Source organism: Elephantulus edwardii, unplaced genomic scaffold, assembly GCF_000299155.1.
Source record: "Elephantulus edwardii isolate Elephantulus edwardi_28Jun2011 unplaced genomic scaffold, EleEdw1.0 scaffold00103, whole genome shotgun sequence".
Classification (NCBI taxonomy): domain Eukaryota; kingdom Metazoa; phylum Chordata; class Mammalia; order Macroscelidea; family Macroscelididae; genus Elephantulus; species Elephantulus edwardii.
In genome coordinates this window covers 3,548,044-3,560,010 of record NW_006399853.1, presented here as the reverse complement: position 1 = coordinate 3,560,010, position 11,967 = coordinate 3,548,044, and the positions used below count along the sequence as shown (strand labels likewise).

Genomic DNA, 11,967 nt, shown 5'->3' with positions numbered 1-11,967 from the left:
TGTCAGAGGCGGTGCAGTTGGCGCAGGATAGAGCAGGGTTTAGAGCTTTTGTGCATAGGGTCGCTATGAGTCGGAAACGACTGGACGGCACATAACAACAACAACATGACTTTTTTTTAAATTTTATTATCATTTTGTGTGTCTGTGTACTGTCAAATCAGATCTGACTGGTACAGGAGGAGATTGTCCCTCCTTTCCCGGCAGAGCATCTGGTGGATTTGAACCATGTGCCTCTGGGATTGCAGTGCAGCTTCTTGCCACTAGGCCACCAGAGCTCCTCTTAATTGCAGGAAATTAAATGTCTAAAAAACCAAATAAAATGTATGTCTCATAAAAGAGCTCTGATTGTGTAATCCAGAGAGTATTGTGCTGTTAACCCAACAGCTTTATCTCTGGTCGTTTGATTCCATCAGTGACTGCTCAGGAGCAAGACAGTCAGTCTCCTCCCGTTGAAGGGTGCAGCCTCGGAACCCCAGGGCAGGGCTGCAGTGAGTTGGGACCAGCTTGACAGCAGAGAGGTGACAAACTACAGTCAGTGGCTTGAGCTTATATAGCAGCTTTATTGAGAGCTAACCTGTAAACTATAAAGCATTTAGCTTAAAAAGAAAAATAAAGCACAACACCCTGCTTCAGACCCCAGTTACTCATTTTCCGTTATGCTAAACACCTCAGTTTTACTGTGCCTTCATGTAGTTTGTATTATTTTGCTTTCAGCCGTAGCTTTTAAGGATAAAAGTCTAGACAAGAGATGCCAACTAAAGTGTCCTGATAGTGTGCCTTATTTCAGTGTCATGCTTCTGTATTAAAGGAGATGTGCTTCACAGTCTTAGAAAGAAAAGAAAGAGTGATTTCTATGATAGCAGCTACATCCATGGCTGACTCATGTTTTTCTTAAAACTGTCAAATTGTCTCTATGAAGTGTTGACCTACTTCTCATCTTTTTTCAAATATGTTTTCTTCTGGCTTTTAAACCCTGTATGTAGAATTCCAAAACCACTCCCTAAAGTATTTCAATTATATCAGAGCTGGAGGAGACGGCACAGAACAGGGCAAGGTTCTGAACTCCTGATCCGAGGATTGCTGTGAGTTGTCCTCTACTTGTCAGCTCTTAACAGCAACAACATGGACATATTTCAAACAAGTGACAGACAGCATTTGGAAGTGCTGGCTTCTCTGATGGCATTATCTGAGTGATTTTGAGTTTAAAAGTAGCACATTTGTTAGAAAGATCCAGCTAGAGGCTATTTCCTAGGGCTGCCTTGTGAGAATTGTCGTCTAACTAGATTTAGTTCCCTTACTGGTCAGTCAGGGATCATTGGTGTCCTAGTCATAAGGAGCTGCTCTGGCAACCTGAAGGTACATGGTTCAAATCTACTAGCCGCTCCATGGGAGAAAGATGATTAATCTCCTCCCATGCAATTTACTGGTTCTGAAAACCTGCTGTGGAGTCAGTCATAGGTTGGTTCTGAGTCGACGACACACAACAACTGGTCAGGCAGCTTAGAAGTAGACAGTAGTTCTAAAACCATGACTAGATTAGTCAACTGATAAAAAAACCCCAGTTTTCTCCTTTCACTCAGAAATATACTTTGCATGTGAATTATTTGTTAGGCAAGAATCAGTAACTATTTTCAATGGTAACGTTGTCTGGTCATAGTTGGGACACTCCCGGGATAAGGAGCGGCCCAGCATCTTATGTTAAGATGGGTTGTTGGGACAGTAGGAGAGGCGGCCGGGGGAGGAGCAGCCGTGAGGATTTCTTACTTTTGTCTGAGGTTGAACCTAGTATTTGTCAAACAAGGTGTCACTGAGCATTTATTGAGGTTATAAAACACATTCTAAATTAAATGTAAAATCTGGGCTTCATGACAACTCATTTTGTCATGAACCATAGAGATCCTGCCATGTCTGAGTGTTGTCTGGATACAACTAAAGCGTAGTTTCTAAAAGGAAAGGAGAATCCTCTACACTGCAGCTTGGTGATGTATGTGCACGGATTATAGCACGGTTCCTGGTTGGGTTAAAACCGATGCTAGACTGAAGTTTTATTTTCAAGGAACTATAAATCCGTGCTGAGTGTATAAAAGGAATTTTATACACACACACACACACATACCCCTGATAAAAGCAAGAGAGAGGCTGAAATGTCAAAATCCTCATTTGGTGACTCTAAATTGACCTTAGAATGTAACACTTTTTTCAAAGAGAAAGCTGTTAATAATTTCTGTTTATTAGACTCCTCAGATAGTGAAATTATCCATGAACCAAGCAGCTTGAAAATATATTTCAAGATAATACATGAGTTAGAATGATTTAATCAGCCACTGTTTTCTTCAGACACAATGGACTGAGTTAAAATGTCATCCTTAAAATTAGCTTGCCTTTTGACTCCCATTATGAGTCCCCTATGAAAATTTCTTGGGGTCAGACAGATTGACCTGCTTTATCCGTCCCCACGTCTTCTGCACTAGTCCATAGAACCTTCTGTGTCTAAGCTGTTCTCGTCACTCTGTCTCTCCAAGTCCCTTTTCTTCCTATCCCCACCTTAAGTTTTCAACTAATCAATACACATGATGACAGCTTCTACCGTAGACAGTGAGGACCAAGCCTACTTGGAGCAAAGGGGTTACTAGAGGATAGCTGTGTTTTGCAAAAAGCCTTGTTGTTGGATAGAGAATGTTTGGATGCAGGTGCTCCTGAAGGCAAGTGTTAGGAGACTGTGGTGATCCAAGAGACAGTGTAGGTTGAACTAGGACCACAGTGTTCCGATTAATCAAAGATGACTGCTGAAACTTAACCATGCACAACGTTTGGTAATTGATTGAGATAGAAAGTAGGAAGATGGAAGTCTCTAACCTCAATTTAGGAAGATGGTGTGTGAGGCTGAGGTAGGTCATGTTCAATTGGGAGTTTTCAGTGAAATTGCTAAAGGGAGGAAGATTGTTGAAAATACTGATGCTGATAGTAAATCAAGATTAGAGAGACAGGCTCCCAGGTGATAGTTGAAGCCACAGGCATGAATGTACTTACCAGGGACTCTGTATTAGAGCCATGATTTTTGGAAAATACTGTATAACGTGGGAGAGTCTGAAAAGCATGATGCTGAGAGAACTAACTCGGTCTCATAAGGGCAAATACTGCATAAGACCACCATTGTAAAAATCCAAGGAGTACTAGTAAGAAGTGTGCCACAGTGCAAAGGGGGAAGGCTGAGGGGGGCAATCTTGAGGTCGTAAAGTTTAGTGGACAGAGCTAGGGAGTGAAGGAATTAGGAAAGATCCATTGTGAACCTGAAAAGGTGAAATAGCTCAGTGGTGATTAATTTCATAAAACACAATGTATGGGAATGATAATGTGAATCACTGTGAATGGAGGAATTCATGAAACACAATATATATAAACAAAATACAATGTATATAACATGTATGTACATATACATATATATACACATATGCACACATTAAAAAAAAACACAACAACAAACCACATCCAGTTTCTTGCAAGAAATACAACTAGTTGTTGCTAGTAGTTTTCTACTTTTACTGGATGAGATCAGATTTCAAGAACCCAGAGAACGGTTTCTACAATGTCTGATTCCTCAATGATGTTGTTGTTGTTGTTATGTGTCATTGAGTCATTTATGACTCATAGCAACCCTATGTACAACAGCCCTAAACTCTGATCTGTCCTGTGCCAATCTCACTGCCTCCGACACACGTACTCCCATTACCCCAGTCACTGAGTCAATCCATCTCATCAAGGGTCTTCCTCTCCTGCGCCGTCCCACTACTCTCCCAAACATGATGTCTCTCTCCAAGGACTGGTTCCCCCTTGCAACATGCCAAAGTGTGTCAGACGAAGCCTCAGAATCCTTGCCTCCAAGGAGCAGCCTAACTTCACCCTCTCCAGGACAAGGATATTACCATGAAACTCAAGGTTAATTATCTAATATGAATGTTTGCAAAAACTAGCCTTGAATGAACTACGTCAGTGGATCAAACATTCAGGCTCTGAGTTGCTTCCTGCCATGCCGCCAGCATATTCTGCTGCTCTGTCCCTACATTGTGGTGTTCTAGTGTCCAGGCTGCTCATGCCATTCCATCATGATTATGCTCCATCAGAATATCTGACCCATAGCAGGGCATGACCCAGAGTCTCCCACTGATTATAATGTGCAGAACCTCATACTGATAGACTGCTGGGACCTTTTAAGTGCACTCAAGTATTGCTAAGTACTGATAGTGGGCCCTGAATTATTTTGTGAATTTGGGGCCTATCCCTTTGTATGAATCGCCTGTCTCCACAATTAATGAACCATTTCCTTGAATTAATCTCAATCTCTGTGTCTCCTTCTCCTCCTCCCTCTCCCCTCCCCCTTCCTTTCCCCCTCCCTCTCCCTCTCCCTGTCAGTCTACCTACCTACCTATGCACTTCACTGGTTTTGCTCCTGTACAGAACTTGGCTTAAAACAATGCCTGACTTTTAAATGCATTTATAGATGCTCAGGAAATGCTGGATTACCTGGGACTGAAAGTATTAAAAGTCTAGGAAGTTGAATATATAGAAAAAAACAATGTCCTGCCCATCATTTAGAACCTGTTGTCTTCCTTGAAGAGGATGTTATATCGGAGTGCCTACATCACTTATCCAAGGTCTTCTCCTGTGACTTTCAGGGCCTCTTGTAAGTTGGGGAATGGTTCTTTGAAGTCCCAGGCCTTTTCTGTATTTAATCTTGATTGCAAATAAAGAGAAAGGACTTGTTTGTATTTTCATCTCCTTGATACAGCTGGTGTGAGTGACAAGGATACCTTTGTGCCTTGAAACTAGCTTTAGGCAAGGCCCCAGCGTGGCTCATCCATTTACAGCCCTGGGTGAGCCAGTCCGGGTCACTGGGCTTGGAGCTGGGGAATTAGAGATTGAATCAGGATTCTGGTAGGTCCCTTCTGCCTGAGCACATTTCTTCACCTGCCACTTGAAGGTGAGAATTCATCTAGAGGATATTTCTTTTTTCTGCTCTAAAATTCTCTGGTTCTAGGTTTCCTTTTCAGCTCAAAGATGTAACGTCTACATGCATTTGCACTTTTACAATTTGACAGATTTTTCCTGTGCATGACCCATAATGAAAGCAATAAAACTAGGTCATGCTTGAATGCTTGGCTCACCTCCTGTGCTCATTTGGCTTATCTCCTCTCATCTTCCCCTTGGCCCTCAGGCCCCTTAGAGAGGGGAGGATATACTTTCAGCAGGCACAGGGTTCAGTGCGCAGCATGGACCCCCGGGGCTACTGGGGTGCCAGTAAGCCTGGGGCCGAGAGAGGGTTGAGTGGGCAAAGTGCAGATTCAAAACTGGACCTTGAGAAATGCACTGATTGAAGATAAGGAAGGAGAAGTGGGGTCAAGGAGTGGGGTAAGAATCACATAGTGAGTGAAGGTGTCGAGGCAGGAATGATGAGTGATGCAGCGTGTTAACAGCAAGGTGACCAGCGTCATGACATGAAGAGGTGCTGTCGGAGGAGGGTGCGTAGGGTGAGACCAAGAAGCTGCACTTTGGAATTCAGATGATGTGATAGGAGATGGGAGAGCAGAACAGGGGTATAACTGAGCATGCAGGGCGCGTTAGAGGAAGCAGAGTGTAGGCTGAGCACTTGCCTACTATCATTTTAAGAGAATGTAAGTAACTGAAGGCTAGGGAATGTTGTGGTGGTGTTGTGTACTGTCGAGTTGGAACCGATGCATAACTGACCCTCTCGTGGGTTTTCAGAGGCAGTTAATCACACAAGAGGAGATTGCCCGTCCTACTCCGGCAGGGCTAGAGAATATGGCCTTTATATTCCTTCTATCTTCCCCAATCCCTGCCTCCTGTAGGGAGGTAGCTCTGGTGTCCTAGTAGACAAGGAGTTGTACCGTTAGTCCAAAGAAAAACAATTTGAATCTCCTGGCTGCTCCAAGGGAGAAATATGGGCAGTTTCCTCACATGCAAGTTATCGCCTTTGAAAGCCTGCTAGAAGGGCCAGCTAGGAGTTGGTTTCAACTCGACAACCGTAAGGGAGGTTTCTTTTTAACACTCAGCACCAGGAAGTGTGCAATAAAGGCTTACGTGATCCTTCATTCTTGCCCAGTACTGACTTTCCTCAGGAGAGAAGATACCATGCTAGATCACCTGTCAACTGAGTGTTCTGATGGCTGGGTGTTTGTATCACCAGGACCTTGTAACCTTGTATGAGGTCTGGCCACTGAGTCCTCCTAGTGCAGACTAAGGCATTAACACAAAGAGGCTGTCTGATTTAATTTGTATAAAAACCCCATGTGTGTGTGTGCATGTGTGTGTGTCTGTGTGTACACATCCCTGTTTCACTGTTGAAGAAGCCAAGACTCAACAAAGTTAATGTTACAATATCCAGTGTGGAAGAATAGAATTTAAGCTTAGTTGGCTTCTCCCAAACCATAAGGAGATTAACGTTTGCCTATCTTTGTAGGTGAAGCTTAAATAACATTGTCTGGGAAAACTACTTTTTCTTTTTTCAATTGAGCTACATAATCCACATACTATGAAACTTATTTTTAAAAAATGTATCATCCACTGGCCTTTAACATATTCATAAAGTGTACAACTCTCTCCACTGTTTAATTCCAGAATATATTCATGACGTAGAGAAGAAGCCCTGTATCCATTCCCTGTCCCTCACTGTTTCTCCATCCCCCAAATCCCTGGAGACCACTGGCCTTTCTATTCTGGAGACTTTGTCTGTTCTGTCCTGTTCATAAACGGGACTACATACCGTGTGGTGGCCTGTATCAGACTTCCTTTACTTAGCATAATGGTTTTAAGGTTTGCTCACGTCCTATCACACTTACCACTACCTCACAGCTTTATATGGCTGCGTCATCTTTTAATAGACACTTTGGGCATGCTGTTAGGAAGGGCCAGTGCTTAGAGAAGGACATCACACTTGGGAAGGTAGAGGGGCAGTGTAAGAGAGGAAGACTCTCAAGATGACTAGACACAGTGAGTGTAGCAGTGGGTTCACGTGTATCAGAGAGTGGTGCAGGGTTCAGATCCACGCATACGATCGCTCTGAGTCGCAGGCGACTCAATAACACATGTTGTTGTTGTTATGTGCCATCGAGTTGCCTGCGACTCCTAACGACCCTATGTACAGCAGCCCTAAATAAAGGCTGCCCTATCCTGTGCCAACATTACTGTCTCCAAAACACCTACCCCTATTCAGTAATACAAAGCAACATAAATATACCAAATTTTGCTTATCCACTCATCAGCTGATGGACATTAGAGTGTTTCCACTTTTCCCTAATATCAGTAATGTTTCTGTGTGCATTGGTGTTCACATTTTGGGGTGTATTTTCAATTACCTTGGGTACATGTTGGAAAGCTGTCCTGCAAGTGTTTAAACAATATAAAGAGTAAGCACTCTTGTTTCCATTTTCCTCCTGTTTTACTCTAGTTCCCACTGGTGACCGACCTGTTTCATGATGACAAGGATCTTACTTCTGCCGCCGCCACACCTGGGAAGGGATCGTCCTCGAAGATCAACATTCGCTCTGCCAGGCCCGCCATGAAAGCCTCCAACAAGGAGCACAGGAAGACCGTGGGCCACCAGGTCAGTCACGGGCATCCCTGGCAGGAAGCGGTGGGCCTGCCTGTCTGGGAGCGCCACAGCCTCAGAGCCTCAGAGGATGGTCTGAGGTCGGCAACCCCAGTCAGCCAGCTAGATCATTGGGCCCTTTGAAGGAGGAAACTTCTCCAGCAGAACTGAGAGAAAAGATGATGAGGATGGCACAGGACAGAACAGGGTTCAGATCTGTTGTTCACAGAATCTCTTTGACTCGTACTCGACTCAATGGCACATAACAACAACAACGGCCCCAAACGATAAAGGTAATCGTTGTTGTAGGGACCACGTTAAGGGACTGGAGATTCCTTCTGGGTGAGGCAGGAGAGACTAGAAGCTTTCAGACTTCAGAGCGGAAGATTATAAACCTGAGAATCAGGAAAGTGAAATAACTTTTCTGCCTAGGGGGTCATTGTAGACTTTATGTCCAATGTGTCTCCAAAAAGAAGAGAAACCCTGCCCAGCCTCGGGGTGCCTGGATCATGGATGTCCAGGTCCCAGAGCCTCAGGACTAGTCGGAAGAGGGTTCCAGTTGACAGGGATTGTACCTCATCTACCAGCGTCTGTCCACCTTCTGTCTTATCTGATCCACAGGCACGTCAGGGGTATTTTCTCCCATTTGTTTTGAGAATCTCTACAGGTGCTCTGGTGATGTATCATGTTACATGTGCTGCTAATTGAATGGTCAGCAGTTTTAAACTCACCAACTACTCCAGGGGAGAAAGATGGGTAATCTCAAACAGATTTACACATATCAGGCCATTATAAGTTAGAATTGACCCAGCTCTGGTGGGTAAAGCCAGAGTGTAGGGTGAATTTGATTTTTATTATAGAGCAAGGTAGGATGGAGCTGAAAGCTGATCCCAGGTCTCTGATTGTACCCCCCATGCCTCTGGATTGATACTAGTTTTAATGGTGCCCTACGGGGTAAGGAGTTGTGCTGCCAATCCCACGGCATGTGTGTGGACTCCACCAACTGCTCCACAGGGAAAAGATGGGCAGTCTCCTCCCGTGAGATTTACAGCCTCTGAGAACCCACTGCAGGGTCAGCTGTGAGTCGATCCTGACTTGAGGGAACATAACACCCATCATGGTTACTCTCAGCTGGTGATTGAGTGACACATGGCCAGTATATGGGATTTTCTCTATGTATTTCTCATCCACTTCCGAAATGGCTTGCCTCTGGAAACTCTAGGAACAGTGCTCAGGCCTTTTGTTCATAGGGTCGCTGTGAGTCATCTACAACTCAACAGCACCTAACAACAATAACCACGATGACATAGAGCTACATTGGCCTAGTGGACAGAAAGTTATGCTACCAAGCCAAAGGTGGGTGATTTTAATCTGCGGCCCTCAGGCCAGGTTCAAATTGTTTTCCTGTTAAACATTCTTCTATGTGGTATAGCACTGGTCCGTGCGTTCCTGTACAGAGGTAACTCGTGGTTGCTGTGATGCTGAACACTGTGACACTGATGTGTCAAATGTGATAATGGTTACCCATGGTGGACAATGTTTGCTGGAGCTTCCCGATTAAAACAAGCCTGGAAGCAGGAGTGGCATCCACTTCCGAAATGGCTTGTCTCTGGAAATTCTATGAGCATAGGGTCACTATGAGTTGTCTACGACTTGACAACAACAAACAACGTGCAGTATACCCACAGATGTTCAGAAGAGACAAATGACCGAGCGCTGGCTTTTGTCTCCCCAGTTCCGCACCTCCCTGCACCTGCTCATGGAGACCCTGAATGCCACAACTCCACACTACGTGCGCTGCATCAAGCCCAACGACGAGAAGCTCCCCTTCCAGTAAGTGCCCCCTGAACCCAGCTGCTCTCTTTGCTGTGAACAGAGCACTAATCACCACCAGACACTCTGGATGCCCCCTGGGCTCCGTCACTTCATGCCAATCTGCCTCTGGACTTGGCTTCTTGTCCATCTCGCCTCCTCGACTTTAAACTCCTTTCTGTCCTTGTAGTCTCAGTCTCTAGTTCAGGCACCAAGTATGGTGCTTGGCACGTTGTAGATAGCAGTGAATAGTTATTGAATGGATGATGACTGCGTAGACCAGTGGAGGGAGGGAGGGATTTTCATTCTAATGGGCAAAGCAACTAGAGGAGTGAGCTGGGCCGTCTGACTGGCCTGCCAGGTGGAAATAGGCTTGGTGCGTTGGTGGATAGGCTCGACGCCTTGGTGGATAGGCTCGGCGCATTGGTGGATAGGCTCAGCGCGTTGGTGAGGGAGATAAGCTTTTCTCAGTAGACTCAAGTACTCTGAAATGTCTAGGAGATGTATTTTAAATTTTTAAAGCACTTTCTATCTTTCTGATTTCCTTTTTGGTCCTAGCATAATTTCTTTCTGTGCTAGAATATTTTCCCCCCCAACTCTGACTGGCAGACTGAATATCTGAGCTGCTTTCTGCAGCTCCCTCATTTAATAAAGCTCGACTTCCATTTGGATGGGCTGTACTGGAAAAAGTGAAGGAGACTAAATTGAATCAGCCTCCCCTGAACCGTCCTGATTGTTCACTCTAAGGTTCTGAAACATGCTTAGGAATTCCCCCCACATGACAGCTGTTGGCTGGCCAACTCCAGAAGAAAAAGAGGCTGTTAGGAGAGCAGCATGTGTGAAAGACGTAGATTGTGTGTGACGGGCAGGGGCTGTGAGCATGGTAGCAGAGAAAGGCTAAAGAGCTGCCCCACCTAACCTTGACCTTGACCAGTTCATTCACTGGGACCTGGTACTTGCCATGGGTTCAGTACTCTACAGGGCCTCCTTCCCAGATGGAGAAAAGGGCCTGAGGAATTTCAGAGGAACTTTCTAGCACTATTGCCCCATTTTTCTTGAAACTTCCATTTCTTAGAATGGAAATGATTCCTTTTCTTCCTCCCAATTAAATGGGGGAAATGGGAGTGGGGGGGAACCCCATATATTAAACCAAGCAAAAAAATCCTACATTCTAGTCTAGGCAATGATGCTGAAAAATGGGCTAAGCAGATACTCAATTTTCTTTTTTTTTTAATCTTTGGATCATATTTCTTCATCTGTTTGTTGTGATTAAAAAGGAATTATCTGGATGGAAGAGTCCAGAGAGATAATGAATAGGGGTAAGTTGTGAGATACAGAAAAATACATAAAATGAAAACGTTGTATTGTTCCTAACATTGTTAGAGTACTGGAGAGGGTCCATTGCCTCCTTCTGTCCTCTAGACCTCAGTAAGAGGAAGGCCCCAAGGAGCTGGGGTGGCACCGAGCTGCAGCCATGGGCTCAGACACAGTAACAGCCGTGAGGGTGGCCAGGACTCAGGAGCATCGCCTTCTCTTGTAGGGACACCATGACTTGTCACTGACTTGATGACACCCAACAACAGCAACTACATCCCCTGTATTGGGTTTTCAAGTCCAATGTTAGGTTTTCTTTGTCCTCACTAAATTTAATTATGTTCTGAAATGTAAGAGGCATAAAAGACCTACCCTTTCACACCTGGTTCCCTTACGACAAATGAAGGGAGACAGATTCAGAGACACATGTGGAGGTGAGGTTTCTTCACTGGGGTTTCAGCGAGGCTTAGCACATGAGGCAGGCACAGAGTAGGAGGGAGACGTGCCTCTGAAGGTAAAATCCTCCTCCTATGTGATTGTTTATTCCCCCCTCCATGATCCTACCATCAGGAGATAGCTTTCTTTTTTTAAAAAAAAATTGTCTTTTCAAATTTCATTGGTTTGCTTACTAATAAAACAGTGACAAGTTCAGTATACATTGTATTTCACACTGTTCTTCATTCACATTGTATTTCATACAATCATTCTCATGCATCATGTTGTATGAAATCAATAACCATTGGTCCTTACCCATCAGTACCCTGCCTTTTCACCCAGATCCTTCCCCTTTTCCTTGGCCCCTCCGTCCACCCGCCAAACTGTGCAACCCTGTAGTGATTCTTAAGTGACCAGCTGTCATGATAGTAAAATAAACAGCCACTGCCTCCCTCGGGTTTCTGAGTCTGTGGATCTTAATGAGAGCAGTCTGTCCATCTTTCTCCCTCAGAGCACAAGGTGGATTTGTACCACTGACCTTCTGGTTAGTGAGGAAACACATTACACACTATGCCACTCCTTGTCATGATAATAGCAAACAATATTTATGCCCTTGTCATGTCGCAGGCACTGGTCTCCTTTGTAAGTCACTACATTCATTCTTCACACTAATCCTATTAAATGAGTGTTATTGTTGTTATCCTCATTTTTTAAAATTTAAATTTATTATTAATTTCAGTAAAAATTTACAGAGACTTTGGATTTCCATTCATTCATTGTTGCACTTTTCTCCCCTCCCAACC

The 11,967-nt window shown here is 44.4% G+C and overlaps 1 protein-coding gene across 1 annotated transcript in view; it reads left to right on the top strand.

Moving 5' to 3' along the window:
- The window catches only part of MYO5B (myosin VB), a 224,013-nt gene that overhangs the window by 97,123 nt on the left and 114,923 nt on the right, over positions 1 to 11,967 (top strand). The window contains exons 14-15 of the mRNA XM_006891707.1: positions 7,463 to 7,618; positions 9,339 to 9,436. Of these exons, the coding sequence (XP_006891769.1) occupies positions 7,463 to 7,618; positions 9,339 to 9,436 (254 nt within the window). The remainder of the gene's footprint in view (positions 1 to 7,462; positions 7,619 to 9,338; positions 9,437 to 11,967) is intronic.